Source organism: Phycodurus eques, chromosome 4 (genome assembly GCF_024500275.1).
Source record: "Phycodurus eques isolate BA_2022a chromosome 4, UOR_Pequ_1.1, whole genome shotgun sequence".
NCBI lineage: Eukaryota > Metazoa > Chordata > Actinopteri > Syngnathiformes > Syngnathidae > Phycodurus > Phycodurus eques.
The window spans coordinates 1,433,500-1,452,530 of NC_084528.1; the positions used below are offsets into that span (position 1 = coordinate 1,433,500).

At 40.6% G+C, this 19,031-nt stretch overlaps 1 protein-coding gene across 5 annotated transcripts in view; it reads right to left on the bottom strand.

Annotated features, from left to right (window-relative positions):
* adgrb1a (adhesion G protein-coupled receptor B1a) overlaps positions 1–19,031 on the bottom strand; it is a 326,613-nt gene that overhangs the window by 42,915 nt on the left and 264,667 nt on the right. For 4 of the 5 annotated variants that reach the window (XM_061673608.1, XM_061673606.1, XM_061673609.1 and 1 more), the window contains 5 exons: positions 15,646–15,744; positions 8,424–8,595; positions 6,670–6,765; positions 5,609–5,648; positions 2,913–3,574 (listed from right to left, as the gene is read on the bottom strand). In XM_061673608.1, coding sequence (XP_061529592.1) covers positions 2,913–3,574; positions 5,609–5,648; positions 6,670–6,765; positions 8,424–8,595; positions 15,646–15,744 — 1,069 coding nt within the window. The remainder of the gene's footprint in view (positions 1–2,912; positions 3,575–5,608; positions 5,649–6,669; positions 6,766–8,423; positions 8,596–15,645; positions 15,745–19,031) is intronic. The other variant, XM_061673607.1, reaches the window with a different exon arrangement.

Here is a 19,031-nt window from a genome sequence, read left to right on the forward strand (position 1 = left end):
CAGTCGTGGACAGGTTCTCTAAAATGGCACACTTCATTGCACTCCTGAAACTCCCCTCAGCTAAAGACACTGCCGAGTTAATGATACACCAGGTATTCGAGTTCCATGGTTTCCCCAAGAATGTGGTATCTGATAGGGGCCCCCAATTCATTTCACGATTTTGGAAGTTTTGCAATCTCATAGGTGCTAACATCACTCTTGTCGTCTGGGTTTCACCCTGAAACGAACGGACAAACCGAGAAGCTGAACAAGGATCTAGAGACTGGGCTGCGATGTCTTGCTTCACAGGAGCCATGATCCTGGTCTCAGAAACTGGTTTGGGTCGAATTCTCTCACAATTCTCCTCTCTGCATCCACTGGTCTATCGCCTTTTCACGTTGTGCATGGTTTCCAACCATCTCTATTTCCTGACTTAGCACCAGAGTCCACAGTTCCAGCGGCATTGACCTTGGTGAGATGCTGCAGGAGGACCTGGGAGCGAGCCCGCCAGATACTGCTGCACCAGGGACGGTCCTACAAAACTGCTGCTGATCGTCGGAGGACACCGGCCCTGAACTACAAAGTGGGTCAGCGAGTTTGGCTCTCTACCAAACATATTCCACTCCGGGTGGAGTCCAGGAAGCTTGCTCCCAGGTTCGTTGGGCCCTTCCCCATCACAAAGATCATCAACCCTGTCACCGTGAAGCTTAGGCTCCCAAGGTCGATGCGGGTCAACCCTGTTTTTCACGGCAGCCTGCTCAAGCCCGCCCAGGAGTCCCCTCTGGTCCTGCCTTCCAGGCCCCCTCCTCCCCCGCAGGTTCGTGGATGCGGGCCCTGTCTTCACTGTGAGGTGGGTGTTGTCGTCTCAACGGAGGGGGAGGTTTTAAGCAAAGTTTTAAGATGGATGCCCTTCCTGACATCTGCATTTATCTGTGTTTGGGACTGCCCTACAGTATGCACTGGCTTGTGACCCCGTAGGGCTGTATTTGATACTACACACTAGTGTTAAGTAGTGAAAAGTGAAAGTAATTTGCCAGAGTATAGGTGGAATACTTTACACCAGCGACGTCAACACGGGCGAATGTATCTTCAGTCTAGGCATATTTTTTTATTAAATTAACTTTCATCCATCCATCCATTTTCTTCTGCTTATCAGAGGTTGGGTCGCAGAGGCAGTAGCTTTAGCAGGGAAGCCCAGATTTCCCTCTCTCCAGCCACTTCATCCAGCTCTTCCGGGGAGATCCCCAGGCATAGCTTGGAGACAGTCTCTCCAGCGTGTCCTAGGTCGGTGGAACATGCTCAGAACACCTCACCAGTGGGGCGTCCAGGAGGCATCCTAATCAGATGCCCGAGCCCCCTCACCTGGCTCCTCTCAATGCGAAGGAGCAACGGCTTGACTCTGAGCCCCTCTCTGATGACCAAGCTTCTCACCCTATCTCTAAGTGAGAGCCCGGACACCCTGCGGAGGAAACTCATTTCGGCCGCTTGTATCCGAAATCGAGTTCTTTCAGTCACAACCCACAGCTCGTGACCACATGTGAGGGTAGGAATGTTCTTGGAGATCGACCGGTAAATTGAGAGCTTCGCCTTTCGGCTTAGCTGCATCTTCACCACAATGGACTGATACAAAGTCTGCATCACTGCAGACCTGCACCTGTCCCCCTGTCGATCTCCTGTTAAATTAAGGTGAATAACAATAATAATAATATTAATCATCTTAGGTTGGTAGCAGTGTATGAGGAACAGAGGCACACAGTTGAAAGGGAGTGTCGCGGTTCTACCATTTCAAAGATGACACAGGATCGTGTATTTCAATACCATGATTTTCGGTTTCGGTACAGAATCTATGGTGCTTCACATTATGTTTTTGTATTAAGCTAGCAGACTTTCAATATTATATGGTTTGGTTGAACATTTTGGTGTTTAAATACACAATGTTTAATTCATCTGTTTTAGGTTTCAGTTTTACAGTAAACTTCGACTTGGGGTTGTAGTGCATTGTGGATCTCACTTTTGTCTTCCATAGCTGCTTTAGGTGGTATCCCTTCGCGCTTGCTATACTGTTGTTGTGCTTAGCGATGGAGGCTGAATATAGTATCTTACAGTCTACTGCATCCATGCTCTAAAAGAGATGGCAAGGGAGCTTAGAGATCTGTCGAACTGCACAGAATTACTGGTATCATGTGGTCTCACTGCAGTTTTGACGATGAGCTTTCGCGGTACTTTTCTAGTACCGGTATACCGTGCAATCCTGCCAGCATCTTAGAACAGTTTAATCCCCCATTTCTGTATTCAAGTTATTGCTGTCCATTTGAACACACATTATTGTATATATTTATTTATTTATTGACAGAAATTCATGTGAGAAAAAGGTATCATTATTATCATTTTGCTTTTCTTTGTTGAACTGTCGGTGGAATTATGTTGATAGATTGTTGGGGATTGTAGCAGCACAATCAATAAATGACACGCACACAGAATTATGTCTCTTTAACATCCATCCATCAATTTTCTTTACCTACCTCACTAGGTTCGCGGGCTGCTGGAGCCTATCCCAGATATCTTCGGGCGGGAGGCGGGGTACTTCCTGAACCGGTCGTCCGCCAATTGCAGGGCACATAGAAACCAACAACCGTTCGCACTCACATTCACACCTACGGGCAACTTAGAGTCTTCAACCAACCTACCACGCATGTTTTTGGGATGTGGGAGGAAATCGGAGTGCCCGGAGAAAACCCATACAGGCACGGGGAGAACATGCAAACTCCACACAGGCGGGGCTGGGATTTTTACCCCGGTCCTCAGAACTGTGAGGCAGATGTGCTAACCAGTCGCCCACCGTACCGGTGTCTCTTTAACAGTAAATCACATTTTCAAGTATAAAATATGAACGTTTATTGCTCGGACAAGCTCATGGAAGTAAATGTACTCACCTCCAGGGAGCTCATGGAAAGAGTAGATACAGTTTCATTCTTGGGCATCACAACAGAGTTTCCAGATTCTGCTCCATTACAGGTGCTACTGTCCACCTGAGAGTCTCTTGACAGGTTTTCTAGGTTGTGCGCAGGGGAATCTCTCTCTGAGCATGACACACTGATCTGGTCAGCAGGCAGGCTCTTCAGTCCAAATCCAAGCACTGGCTCACCACTGACAGAGTTAGCCAGGTGGACGAGCCTTGTCTGAGGCAGCTGCTCACCACTTTTCTTATACTTGGTTGGTTGCTCTTCTTTGCCCTTGGCCGGCCTTAGGGTGCTCGTATTTTTGGTTGGTAAAAGGACTGGCCCTGGAGCTTTGCCAGTGCCCTCACAACTGCTTCCTTCTCCATTCCTTTGTGGACGCTCACCATCTAGCTGCTTAAAGAGCTCACTGTCACAGATGTAAATGGAATTGGCACCTAGCAACTCAGTGCTCATTCCTTTAGTGGTACATTTCTCTCTGCGTAGAGTCAGTGTGTGGCTGGTATAGTCTGCCCTGTTCTGGACGTGGACTTTGGCCATACTGGCTGGCATGGTATTGAAGTTAGATCCCCTTTGAAGGGTTAGAGCCCCAGAAGAGGCCTTTTCCTCTTCCTGGAGGGAGGAGTTCTTCACAGTACCTAGATGAATAGAAAAAAATATTTGAAAACGGTTTCCCTAATTGGGAAATTTAGGACAAAATAGGATGTAGGTCTACTTTTGATTTGGTCAACTTCAGTCAGTTTGGTCAACTTCAGTCAAAACTGTCGCCTCCATTCAAAATGTACTTTAATATTTTAAAATTGTTAAACGAGTTTAAGCAAAAGTTATCCACTCTAATATTTATCCTTCAACAACAATAAAACACTTAATTTTCATAGCAAATGAAAAAGGGTAAAACAGTAAACGTTGCATCAGACGTGGATACACTGTGTATCTATTTTTAACACTGTCGAACAAGTATTAAGTCTGTTCTGTTCTGCACTGTACATTTTGGGCACTGTAGACAAAGCTGGGCGATCGTGAGAAAAATCACTTATCGCAGCTCGAAAATGGTGGTTGTTCATCTCGCAGTGAGACAGGAGAAAAGATGAAACATCTGCAAGAAAAGGCTGCATAATAGTGATGAAAATTAACAGTGTGTGTTTTTTTTAAATAGCGTTACGGTCAGCTCAGTTTGGAGAGTAGTGCGTGTAGAGAGAGAGAGAGAGAGCGAAAGAGAAATTAAATATTTAGGAGAGGGAGGAGATAAGGATAAGTAAGAGGGTGGAGCCAGCTAGGAAGAATAGGAGTTTCCCTTTGTGGGAAGGCTTCGTTGATTTGCCAACTCCTAATAAGGTAAGATGAACCTATCTAACAATATTTCACACGCATTACGTTTGCTGAAAAAGAACTGTATTTTTCAGTGTTTTCTTCACTTCTTTCACTTCTTCTTTCTTTTATTTAAAAGGTTGGGTGTTCATTGTGTTGTGAGGAATTGGAGTACAATAACAACACCTTACTGGGAAAGGCAAAATTGCTGTACTGTTGCAATTTTGTACACATCAGGATCTTCTGTACCATGCGAAAAGGTGTTTTCGAAGGCCGGAGAGAGGTTGTGTCAAAACATTTTAAAAATATATATACAATTTAAAACCAAAAACTGTTGAGAAATTTGTTTCTGAATAAAAACAATAATACATTGTTCTCTGTTCTGTATGTCATTGTCCAAGTTACACAAGCATTTCACTGTCCTATGCCTGCATAACCCATGCCATTTTTCAAATGTGACAAAAAAATTGGAATACAACCTGCCGTATCATATGAGACTTTCATTTTTGGAAAATTTATGCACACAGAATACAGTACAATACACTCAAAAATATTTTCTACATTTTATGTCGAGTAATATGGTCATACATTCGTTTGTAATTCATAGTCATTCCCACGAACCATAGCAGACACAAACATGATGTGGTTAAGAAGCAGCAAGCGGTGATTAAACACCTGGCTCGCAGGTGGTTTCGTGTGCCCATGAAGCATTGAGATGAACCCTTTCTCAAATGGCTTAAGTGGTTCGATGCCTCACGGAGCTTCATCTCACCTTCACTACTGCGAAATTAAAGAACGCATCTCACTGTATCTCCTTCTAAACCAATTAGAATCCCCCCGCCACACACACACACACACACGTACAATTCACTGCATCCGCACAGTCACAGCCACTACCATCAACAGCAAACACAAAAGACATGGAGAAACTGAGGGGGAACATTACTTCATGCTATCGTCTGATACTTATTACCTTTCAGAAAAAGTGTCGGAAAACAGAGTTTTGTTCCTGGCTGAAATCAGGTCTACTGAGGTACGCAGATGGCTTCTCTAATGTACAGATGTAATGCATTATGACATTCCTAAATCCAAAATGTGTTTAATTGGGGCATATTTTTCATGAAAATATTTCAAACACAAATTTTACTGTTAGCTACTACCAGTTGATTTAGAGGACAATATATATATTTTTTTGTGACACTGGTTTAATAACTCAATAGACTGTTTGGAAGGGACTCAGATATTACGATATATAATAGCCCAGGAAGTCTACCTCCAAAATGTATGAACACACTTCTCTTCTGTTAAGAAAGTTCCTCAAAAGGGCAATTATGAAATGAAGTAGAACACTAAAACACATTTACCTGATCTGCAAGCCATATCAACATCCTTCTCAAAGTCAGTCTGTCAAAGTCAAAATATAAAAGGAAATACATTTTATTCCAAATCGCCAAAACAGATTATACAGATAAAATGACATCGATACAGTGTATCTAAAAGGTGTCATACATCCCGGTTCAGATGCCAGGCATTTGTGATATAAAATATATATAAATAAAATAATGTTTTAAACTTGACATATACCCTGTACAACTACAATTATTTTTGTAGTCTTTAATGTAAGAATAATTAACATCTGAGATAATTGGGTTGCACAAGTGTGCACACCCTCATGACTGGGGATGTGGCTGTGTTCTGAATTTACCAATAACATTGACACTCATGTTGAATGGGAGTCAGCACACACCTGCCACCATTTAAAGTGCCTCAGATGAACGCCAAATGAAGTTGAGCTGTTCTAGTAGGCTTTTCCTAACATTTGTTATGTTTTTTTAATGGCAGCCTGAAGGTTTTATGCTAACACTGAGTGGTATTTGGAAGTGTTCATAATACCCACGAAGGCCATGACAAAGGCCCCACCTTCCAGCTAAAAAAAAATGGTGGCAGGTGTGTGCTGAGTAAAAAACAACAGCCTGGAATTTAAACGGATGTGCAAAAAACTTTTATGCCCACTGTAGATCGAGCAGTCGGCAGATTATATAGATAGATAGATAGATAGATAGATAGATAGATAGATAGATAGATAGATAGATAGATAGATAGATAGATAGATAGATAGATAGATAGATAGATAGATAGATAGATAGATAGACGTGAATGGCAATAGACTACAAGTCAACCCATCAATAAAAAAAATACATTCAGTATTTGAATTTTGTTTTTTGACAAAAGCTTGCAGGTCTAAAATTATTCCCATTTTTCTGTTAAAAACAGGCATATCCAATGTTTTATATTTATAGTTGATGCTTAAGATTATGCTAAATGCTACAAGGACCCTAATAAAAATGACTAAGTACAAATTTGTCCAAGTATACATGTTGTCTTAACAGGTAGAGCATGGTAGATAGAAAATCCATATGCATACCACAAGCTGAGCATGTCCATTCTGGAATGATCCACCAGAATCCCCATTACCATCTTCCTGGCGGTCTATCACACGGCACTTTACTGCCTCCTGAACCTGTTTAACACAGTACAGCTCCTGGCTTTACTTCTGGTGTATTATATAAATGCTGTTAAACACTTCCTAAAGACTGGATGAGCCCAATTTAATGAATGACTGGACATTTTAAGGTTATCTTTGTGTTTTATTTGATATTTTATATTGATTAGATCTTTCAGATTTCAAACTAAATATGGGTCATTTTCATATAATTGGATCGATCATGGTAAAATAAAACAGTGGCCACTGAATTTCCTTTTGAAAATCAATTAACTTCACACGTCGGAGTATTTGAATTATTGGTAGTTTTTAATCCAACATAATGTCACACTTATTTCTCAGAAAAAAATATATTCGAGAGTAATAGTTTTCAAACTTTCTAATGCCGTCTTGACTGTTAGGTGTCTGAAATGAAGTTCGTGATTCATTCATGATAAATCATTTATACACGCGTATTCACAGAGTTTGAAAGGCAACATGTAAATCGTGCCACTCACAATTTTCGAGAAGCTGTTTGTCTTTACTGTTATGCACTTTTGTGTTTACCATTATGCAAGTAATGTATTTCAGTGGGCCACCACCATTTGCTTTGTGAATAAGGATTGCCATTACTATGAATGCCCACAATTTGATATCAGCAATCATTTTTTAAAAAAATAGGACTTAAAGTGGGGCTGTTTCAACACAGAAGACATTCACCCATATAAAAACCAAGGCGGCATAAAAAACCTTGCTAAACTAGACTGTTTTTACCGGTATTGATCAAATTATATGAAAATGACCCTTAGAATCATTATGGTGGCACAGTAGCGCATGTGGCTGGCACCTCTTGTGGGCTTGTATCTCAGCTTGTGTTGAACTTGCATCTTTTCTCTGCTTGCTCTGCCTTCCTCCCACAACTATATGCATGCTATTGCTACCATTAATCAATGGTAGACTAAATTGCCCATATGTATGAATGTGAGTGTCAAAGATTTGCCTGCCAATATGTGCCCGTGATTGACTGCTGACCAGTCCATGGTGCTCCTCTCCTAAATTTAGCTGGGATAGGCTCCAACTCATCCATTATCCATTATAAATAGTAAAAATGATCAAATAAAAATAATAATCGTTACAAAATGGATAATCATCATAATTAAAATGTAACTGAATTTCCCCTTGGTGGCTCTATCAGTACAGTAAATTAGAAAATAGAACTTTATTAAATCCCAGCTCTGTGCTGCAAATAGCTTTCATTATTATAAGGCACTCCAACACACTAGCAGCAGTTTCGTAATGTTGTGTCGTTCATCTAATGACGATGGTGACGAGCATAGAGCTCATTTACACCCTAATGACAGCATCAGGTGCAAGTGGTATTGTGTTTCGTGCTAATGGATAGATTTGAATGGGCTGTCTGGAAGCTGGGGGTGGACCTAAAAAAATTTTTTTTTTTAAAATAGCACCTGACAAAGGCCACCCCTTGACTCCTAAATGTTAATGAGACATTTGGGAGCAAGAGCATGGTGACGGAATGAGTGCAAAACCTTTAGAAATCATCCTCTTAAGAGTAACAACATAGTAGTTGAATGCACTGAACCTGAACACTTAAAGAGCAAGGCAGTCACAATTGTCTTGAAAAACAAAAACAGGACAGTAAAATGGACAGTGTTGTCGCCATGATTATGTCAAGGTACCTCTCGTCGCAGGATGCAGTGCACCATGACAATGACAACGCCTTCCATAGAATCAAAGACAGCAAAAAGAATCTGGAATAGTGCAGAGCGCCGGTCTGTGATGGCAAGTACAGCTGACATCCATGTGAGAGCCAGAAGGGGCAAAACCACACAGGAGCTCCACAGTGAAGCCCTGCAAGATGGGAGTAGGACAGCAGTCAAAGACAGCAGTGATAACCTTTCATCAACAAAACCCAGAAAGCAGATGATTATGGTGTAGCTTATGCATTAATTTAAACACAGTAATCCCTCGTTAAATGGTGGTTCACTTATTGCGGATTCAGTGCATCGCTGATTTTTGAATTTTTTTTTTTAAGAGGTTAGTGTCGTGCACATCTCTGATATAGTAAGCCTTATTGGCCATTTTGATTTTAATGTGGCAGCAATGACTCACGTACAGTCAAATGGGCTCTTAGTTTTTGCAGAAAAAGAAACTTTACTGAGTGATCTTATCTCATACATTTGGGGAGTCACCAAACTGCTTGAAGATAAAAAGAACATGATCGGAATGCCACTGTTTAAAACACAAGCCGAAAACAAAGTTTCATGAAATAAATGCACAAATTACAAACCTTAGCCTGACGTACATAGTGCACACACTCATAACAATATAGACAGAAACAAATGCAAATAAAGAGCAATGTTTAGCTTGATTTCCGATGACTACAGTACTGTAGTTAAAAAAAATGACCTCAAAGAATTTTGTGAAGCAGCAGGATCTGCCAACCTGCTTCCCATAATGCTTTTCGCTAACTACATTGCCAGGAACGTCAGTGAGGCACAGTGCCAATGTCCGCATGGGCTGTTGTTCACGTCACTCAAGCAAAGCCCACCCACCCTTTATATGCATCTACTCATGTAGAATGCGTGTGTGTGTGTGTGTGCGCGTGTGTGTGTGTGTGTGTGTGTGTGGTGATCTCAAGTGGAAAAATAAAATACATGCACCTCTCTAAAGTATCACTTATTGGCATTCAATTTCATATGCAAAAATTTTAAATTTATATAATAATACAATAAATATTTGCTTGCTACTTCACTACTTCATTTATTGCAAGAGCTTTCTGAAACGTAACCCTTGCGATAAACGAGGGATTACTGTGTACTGTTTTCCATAAGTGTAGTTAATGTTCAAAACATAATTCCCATAAGATAAAAAAAATACATTAATCAAAGCTCCCTGTTTATTTTAATCCATTGGAAAAAAACATTAAGAGCCTTGCATTTCAACACATTTTTGTGCCATAGGCACACCATACATCCAATGCGCTCATATAGATAGATAGATAGATAGATAGATAGATAGATAGATAGATAGATAGATAGATAGATAGATAGATAGATAGATAGATAGATAGATAGATAGATAGATATAGATAGATAGATAGATAGATAGATAGAACCTCAATTCCAATGAAGTTGGGACGTTGTGTTAAACATAAATAAAAACAGAATACAATGATTTGCAAATCATGTTCAACCTATACTTAATTGAATACACTACAAAGACAAGATATTTAATGTTCAAACTGATAAACTTGATTGTTTTTCAAAAATAATTATTAACTTTGAATTTTATGGCTGCAACACGTTCCAAAAAAGCTGGGACAGGTGGCAAAAAAGACTGAGAAAGTTGAGGAATGCTCATCAAACACCTGTTTGGAACATCCCACAGGTGAACATGCTAATTGGGAACAGGTGGGTGCCATGATTGGGTATGAGCAATTCCCTGAATTGCTCAGTTATTCGCAAGCAAAGATGGGGCGAGGGTCACCTCTTTGTGAACAACTGCGTGAGAAAGTAGTCGAACAGTTTAAGGACAATGTTCCTCAACGTACAATTGCAAGGAATTTAGGGATTTCATCATCTATGGTCCATGATATCATCAAAAGGTTCAGAGAATCTGGAGAAATCACTTCATGTAAGCGGCAAGGCCGAAAACCAACATTGAATCCCCGTGACCTTCGATCCCTTAGGCGGCTCTGCATCAAAAACCAACATCAATGTGTAAAGCATATCACCGCATGGGCCCAGGAACACTTCAGGAAACCAATGTCAGTAAATACAGTTTGACGCTACATCCGTAAGTGCAACTTGAAACTCTTCTATGCAAAGTAAACGCCATTTATCAACAACACCCAGAAACACCACCGGCTTCTCTGGCTCATCTAAGATGGACTGATGCAAAGTGGAAAAGTGTACTGTGGTCCGACGAGTCCACATTTCAAATTGTTTTGGGAAATTGTGGACGTCATGTCCTCCGGGCCAAAGAGGATAAGAACCATCCGGACTGTTATGGATGCAAAGTTCAAAAGCCAGCATCTGTGATGGTATGGGGCTGTGTTAGTGCCAATGGCATGGGTAACTTACACATCGGTGAAGGCACCATTACTGCTGAAAGAGAAACATATGCTGCCATCCAAGCAATGTCTTTTTCATGGACGCCCCTGCTTATTTCAGCAAGACAATGCCAAACCATATTCTGCACATGTTCCAACAGTGTGGTTTCGTATTAAAAGAGAGCGGGTACTCAACTGGCCTGCCTGCAGACCAGACCTGTCTCCCATTAAAAATGTGTGGCGCATTATGAAGCGTAAAATACGGGAACGGAGACCCCGGACTGTTGAATAGCTGAAAATGTACATCAAGCAAGAATGGGAAAGAATTCCACCAACAAAGCTTCAACAATTAGTGTCCTCAGTTCCCAAACGTTTATTGAATGTCCCAGCTTTTTTGGAACGTGTTGCAGCCACAAAATTCTAAGTTAATGATTATTTGCTAAAAACAATAAAGTTAATCAGTTTCAACATTAAATATATTTTCTTTGTAGTGTATTCAATTAAATATAGGTTGAACATGATTTGCAAATAATTGTATTCTGTTTTTATTAATATTTAACACAATGTCCCAACTTCTTTAGAATTGGGTTTGTATATAGATATATAGATATATATATATTGTGGCTGAAATAAGTATTTAACATATCACCATTTTTCTCACTAAATATATTTTCAAAGGTGCTATTGACATTAAACTTTCACCAGATGTTGGGAACAACCCAAGTAATCTATACATACAAAGAAAGCAGAACAAATAAGATCAGAAATTAAGCTGTGTGTAATAATGAGAAATGACACGGAAAAAGTGTTGAACACATGAAGAAAGGGAGGTGTAAAAAGGCATGGAAAGCAAAGACAACACCTAAAATCTATCAATAATCATACAGCAATCCAGCCCCTTGTCAGTGCAAAGGAATATAAGATGGTTCACTCCTAATTGATGGCCTACAAAAAGGTCTCATTGCCAAAGTGAGAGTCAAAACAGATCTCATGATGGGTAAAGGCCTCTTTATACTCGCACGGTGACGAGAAAAATGGTGACGTGTTAAATACTTATTTCAGCCGCTGTGTGTGTGTGTGTGTGTGTGTGTGTGTGTGTATATATATATATATATATATATATATATATATATATATATATATATATATATATATACACATACATATTTGTGTGTGTGTATAACACACACACATAAATATATTTACATATATTTCATGCATGTATGCTCAAGGTATCTCAAACAAGCTGTAGAAGAACTACCTTTATAGGGAAGAGAAGGAAGGGTGAGTAGTGAGGGGAAATGGGAATAATGAGGCTGGTCCAGAAAGGAAAGAAGACCAGAAAGGGACAAGCAGGACAGAGGCATAGTATGAAGAGGTATCCTTAGTTGAGTTATTTTCATGAATGTTCACTTTTTTTTTTTTTTTTTAACTTTCAACTTGTTCTTGTCAACATAACTTCGACATAAGGGGTAAAAAAAATAACAAAGGCCCTTTTATCTTGTAATTGATAAGATATTCCAGATATCCAAAAAACAATCTGTATAACCTCGTGGTATAGGTCTACATTGAAGCTTTAGCAACGCCCTGGCATTGTTGCCCAAAATGTAGAGACTCTGATCAAAGAACAATGGGCATTGTGGAATTATGTATTAATGCTACTATAGATAAATACCTTTAGTCTTAAATTGGGCTAACCATTCTTATGTGTGAGAACCGAGTATATCAATTGTTATTGCATTGCTATTACATGATATAAATTTGGACTCCAATTCCTACTGTGCCTTGAATCACTCTTAGCCTAAAACATACTGGATGAAAATTCAACCGATTAGTAAACAAAATATATGCTTTTTACCAGTTTGTCAAAGTAAAACAGCTAAATTGTCCATATGGTGGGAAGGAAAAAAAAAGGATACAATACAAAACAGTATCTAAAAGGTTTAGATCCTACCAAAGTTATACAGTCAGTCAGCATTGTTTGTTTTCTCAAAGATATTAATTTTTTCAGAAAGAACAGTTGAGCCCAAATGTGATTTAGTACATTCATTATATTCCTTGACCTTGTTGGAAATTCTAATTCAAACCTGTCCAAAAGTTCCTTATCAAATTAATCACGATGCAACGACAATTAAATGTTATTTACTTATGGCTGAGAAATTAGTTTGAGGGCAGCTGAATTTAATAACAACTTTTTGGCCTCTATTCTCATAGGCAGCACATCTGCGGCGTACGCAAATGTTGGAATATGTGTGCAAGTGCAAGGCTCGCTGTGCATGTTTGCCAATTTTGCAGACCGTTCTGCCCCAAGCTGGCAGTTCCTGCTCCGCAAAGGTGTTTCCTTGGAGATGCGTCCCCACGGGCATTTATGTAATGAATGTCGTATGTTTTTGTATGTTAAGTAAAATATTTTCAATTACCATTGGTATGAATGCTGAGAGTGAAATGCTGTCTCCACGTCATTGTGATTGATTACTATATATATATATATATATATATATATATACATACATACTTAATAAATTAATAAAATATAATAATTGACAATTTGTCATAGGACCATTTATGTGTAACAACAATAACTGCCAAATGACAAAATATTTACATGTGAATATTTAGTACTGTGACATATTCTGTTGACATTGCCTGTGTCAGTTAAGAGTCAGAAACAAAGCTGGTTTAACAATTACGGCACTAAAAGGTGATGGCATTAGGACATGATTATTCCAACATCAATATTTAAAATCTTCCTGTTAATGCCAAAATTGTTTTGGTGCTCTTCGGTTGATTTACGTTCAAACAGTTGCGCTTGATGGTATCAAAAATATACTATTTAAAACGTAGTTTGCTTTTTTGAAAAAAAAAAAAAAAAAAAAACACAAAGTAAACGATCTTCATATTTAGTGCTATAAAGAATTATACCAAAAATAAAGTGAGAAGGTAAAATCAAATCAGCTGTGCTAGTATTTTTCATACATTAGACATGGATCATCAGTGTTAGGAATCGGGATAGGTATGGCATAGTGGGAGATTAAAACTGATGTTCCAACACATTAATATCAGATCATGCAGTTGAAAATAAAATACCCATCTACAAAGCACATGCACACACACACACACACACACACACACGCACACACACACACACACACACACACACAAAATCAACTGTTACTTTAAACTCTGTTCCTAACAGTTTATGAATATGCTCGTCTGTCACCGCAGAGGAAAAAACACAAAATTACTTTTCAAACCCCAAACTTGACTCCCCTTTGAAATATATTTAAATATATTATAACAGGAAGGCCAAATCCTTTATTTTTGTGTAAACTAAAACATTTTGGTTTGACATCAAACTATAAGACGAAGGCTTAATTTTTCAGGTTTTATTTCCAGTTATTCTCTATCTGGATTGGATAGACAATTTAGATGATTAGAAGAGGACACTTTTTTGGAACCCATCCATTTTCTTTGTGAGCAGAAGTAGTGGAACATGTGACTGGCAGCTGTGGTATGTTGCCAAAGTGTATTGTACTACACTGATTGACAAACAATAAATAGTGCTACATGTCCACGCTTTAGTTTCAGATTTGAGTTTTGCCTGTGAAGACTACCTTTATACTAGTTGGAAGTGTCCCCAAGATAAAAAAAAACATCAAGGTGTCTATGCGTGAAAAACAAGTACCACTACAGTAAATGTGATGAAAGAAGAGATGGAAGATCAACAAAGTCAAAACAATGCTCTCATTTGGCCTGATTATCGGCATATGTGCACCCCGCTTAAGACAACTGTAGAGACACCAGCAGCAACCTCCAAAAGGCAGGTGTGAGGGTCATAAACATGACAAGATGTATGAGATGTAGCACTAGTAGATGCAAACCACTCTTTCGTAAGAAGACTAGGAACGTCAGACTTGGAGAACTACAGAAGCGAGCTGATGTCAATGCTGGGTTCAAGTCTTATGGACTGATGAGACAAAGACAAATATTTAGAAAAGTGATGGAAAGGCTAAAGTTTGTAGAAAGCAAGGGTATGTTCATAATTCTCAATATACAAGCTCATCTAGCCATGCAAGCCTTTATTACCTCCAGCATGTTTCTAGTGGAAGTAATATTATGGCTTGGGCTTGCATGGCTTCTTCTGGAATGGGCTCACAAACCTTCACTGATGAACACCATAATGTCAGTAGCAAAATGATCTCAGAAGCATGGAGGGGGGAAAACAAATCTTACCATTAATAAAGATGCAACTATCATAGTTCAGGCAGCAAGAAAAGGACCCAAAAGGCACTGCCAAAACAACAAAGGAGATCATCAGGGGAAAGAAGTGACATGTTTAAGACTGGCCAAGTCAATCCTGAGACGAAAACCCCATAGAGCATGCTTTTAACTGCAAAAGTGGACGCTGAAGGAAGTAAAACACACAAAAAACAGCAGCTTAAAAAGGCTGAAAGACTAGAAGAATAAAAAACATAAGTAAAAAGTCTGTTCCATAAAGCTGTTCCATTACCGTACAAGTAATGCTAAAGTTGTATATCTGACCCAGATACAAAATACATGTTAATAAAACCTCAGTGTTGATCTCTTGTCTCATATTTGTCTTTTTTTTTTATGTCAAACCAGATGTTACAAACTGTCTACTACAAAAATTAAAGAATTTGTGTCAGGGTTCCAATACTGGTGGAGCGGCAGGTGCATATTCTGTATTGGATGCATACATCTGAGGGAAAAATGAGAGTCTGATAATGAAAACAGAACCAATCAAGTGAGGGAGAACAGGAGAGGTGTAAGGTTGAGGAGAAGATAGAGGTAAGAAGAGTTAAGGAAAAATAATTAGCGGGACTAACATGGCGTTACTGGTAGCTGTGGTGGATACGTCAGCCGACGAGATAACTCCACACTTGGCACATTTGAGCGTCATATTGTACAGTGGCACTGTCATCTGACTGCAAAGTCAAATTAACACGCTGTAACAACAACACAAACAGATACAAATGCACCCATACACAGATTCATACAGATGTACATGTACAAGCACACAAAAACAAAACAGTCACGCGAACAATGAGTCACAGTGGTCTCGCACAATCTCTCTCTCAGGGCTGTGAGGCAGCTCAGACTGTTGTTCTTGGCTTTATGTGCGCAACTCAGAAGAAGATGTAGAAAGGGACAAGACTGTCACCAAATGTTTGATTTTCCTGAAAAAAATAATGTTAGCCTGAAGGGGTTGGGACTCCGTACTGGGTGCTTGACATTTTACCAGCTAATCATTCATCTGCTTGTATTACACAAGGCGCAGAACGTTTAATATTACATATGCATGGTGATTCTCATTCTTGATTGCATGTGTAGAATGATGACAAAAATCAACTGGATTTAATGCGGGCCTTTAGGGAAAATTAACACTTGAATTTCTTGGATACAAATAGTCACTGATGGTGTCGTGGTGCATTTGCCTGACTTTGGTACAGGCAGCGTGGGTTCAGTTCCCACTCAGTGACGGTGTGTATCCGTGTCTATGTGTGCGCTGAGACTGACTGGCGACCAGTTCAGGGTGTAGTCAGCCTTTCGCCTGAAGTCAGCTGGGATAGGCTGACAAAAACTGAGACATGGGAGAAGTTCAATGATGCCATGGAGAACGACTTTCAGATTGGATTCGAGGAATTTCTGCTCCACCATCTGGCAGCTGAGGCAGGGGAAGCAGTGCACCAGTGGTGTCCAGTGAGGGACTGTAAGGCCTTCTCTGCTGGACTAAATACTACCAGAAGCACTGACATTAAAATTCCATCCATCCATCCATCCATTTTCTACCGCTTATCCGAGTCGGGTCGCAGGGGCAGTAGCTTTAGCAGGGACACCCAGACTTCCCTCTCCCCAGCAACTTCATCCATCTTTTCCGGGGGGATCCCGAGGCGTTCCCAGGCCAGCCGAAGGATGTAGTCTCTCCAGCGTGTCCTGGGCTGTCCCCGGAACACCTCACCACAGAGGTGTCCGGGAGGCATCTGAGTCAGATGCCCCAGCCACCTCATCTGGCTCCTCTCGATGTGGAGGAGCAGCGGCTCTACTCTGAGATCCTCCCGGATGACCGAGCTTCTCACCCTATCTCTAAGGGAGAGCCCGGACACCCTGCGGAGGAAACTCATTTCGGCCGCTTGTATCCGGGATCTTTTTCTTTCGGTCACGACCCACAGCTCGTGACCATAGGTGAGGGTAGGAACGTAGATCGACCGGTAAATCGAGAGCTTCGCCTTTCGGCTTAGCTCCTCCTTTACCAAAACGGATCGATCCAAAGTCCGCGTCACTGCAGACGCTGCACCGATCCGACTGTCGATCTCGGGTTCCATTCTTCCCTCACTCGTGAACAAGACCCCAAGATACTTGAACTCCTCCACTTGGGGCAGGATCTCATCCCCAACCTGGAGAGGGCACGCCACCCTTTTCCGACTGAGGATTATGGTCTCAAATTTGAAGGTACTGATTCTCATCCCAGCCACTTCTCACTCAGCTGCGAACTGCTCCAGTGAGAGTTGGAGGTCACGGCTAGATGAAGCAAACAGAACCACATCATCTGCAAAAAGCAGAGATGCAAGACTGAGGCCACCAAACCGGACCCTCTCTACGCCTCGGCTGTGCCTAGAAATTTTGTATCCGTTAATTTTCAACACGCTATTATGCTCATTTTATGGCCATTCTCTTGGCTGCTGAGCTTCCAGTAGTCTAGGGTATATTTTAGATGGGTATGTTTTTCTTTGTCCAATCAGATTTCAGCTTCTATGTGTTGCCGTGTCAATGTAATCTCCCCAGGCCCTTCATTGCCATAAGTGCTGGCCCATGGCAAATACTGTTTTGGCAAATCCTTTTCTGACAGAATAAGTTAGGAATCAATCTTGTCTTTAAGGGTTTTTTAACAAAAAGCTATTTACATGATATAAACAAAAGATACAGTGACAGAGACAGCGGGAGAAAGACATGGAAGAAAGGACCCGGATTCAAATCTGGCCTCCCCTGTGTGGAGTTTGCATGTTCCCCCCATGCCTGTGTGGCGTTTTTCCGGGTACTCCGGTTTCCTCACACATCCCAAGAACATGCATGGTAGGTTAATTGAAGACTCTAAATTGCCCATAAGTGTGAACGTGAGTGTGAATGTTTTTTTGGTTTTTTTGTCTATGCGTGCCCTGCGATTGGCTTGCAACCAGTTCAGGGTGTACCCTGCCGTTCACCCAAAGACAGCTGGGATAGGCTCCAGCACGTCCTGTGACCCGAGTGAGGATAAGCGGTAAGGAAAATGGATGGATGGATAATAAAGGCAAAGGCACTAAACCTTGTGAACGTGAATATAAGTAATTTTGCCAACTCAATATGCACTATTAGGAATGGCTGTTTTTTTGTTTTGTTTTGTTTTTTTGCCAATCAGATTTTAGGTACACCACTCTTGGCCTTGCAGGCTTAGACTGATGGCAGCATTTTTTCCATCCTCTGATTGTTTGAGCTACAGTAAATAGTCTTGTGAGTGCACTTTTCTGATTGGTTAAGCTAAATAGTCTTGTGATGTTCTAAAAGGGTCGCAGAAAAAGAGTACATGAAGATAGATTGGCCAATTTCATTTCTGGCCGTCTTATTTTCTCTGCAGGGTGTACTCCCTTCCAGATAGGCTGAGAAGCGCAGTCATCTGGGAGGGGCTCAGGGTTTATTCTGCACTTCTAGAGTAGCAGTATTAAGGCAAACTAGCTAGCTCTGAGGCGCAAAGAAAGGAGGATGGTTTTTAATGATGTATAAATAATCATCTCAAAGTTATTATATTTTTTTCTCATTATTAGATAAATATTGAGCATGAACTGCTCAACCAAATGACATTGTATTGTAGACGTTTGGAGCTGCTTGGAAAAGTATAAAGGGTTAACTATGCTTCTTGATTTAGTAATTTTGGTATTCATCCCAAATATGCGGAATACCTCTCTCTGTAATGCTACGCATTGTTATATTGTGTTTTGTATGTTAGTTTGTAAAATTGTGACGTGATCGTGGTGGATTAGGTAATTTAAGTCCCACTGAAGGCCCAGGTCCAACATGCACTGCCCGACGCTGCGGCGCACAATAAACACTGTGTATACTGGGCATTGGTCGTGCAGACCTCAGCTCGGGACATTGTAGGTCGATCAGGAGAATACTTCAAAGACCTCCTCAGTTTCACCAACATGCCTTCGAAGTGAGGAAGCCAAGTCTAAGGACTCTG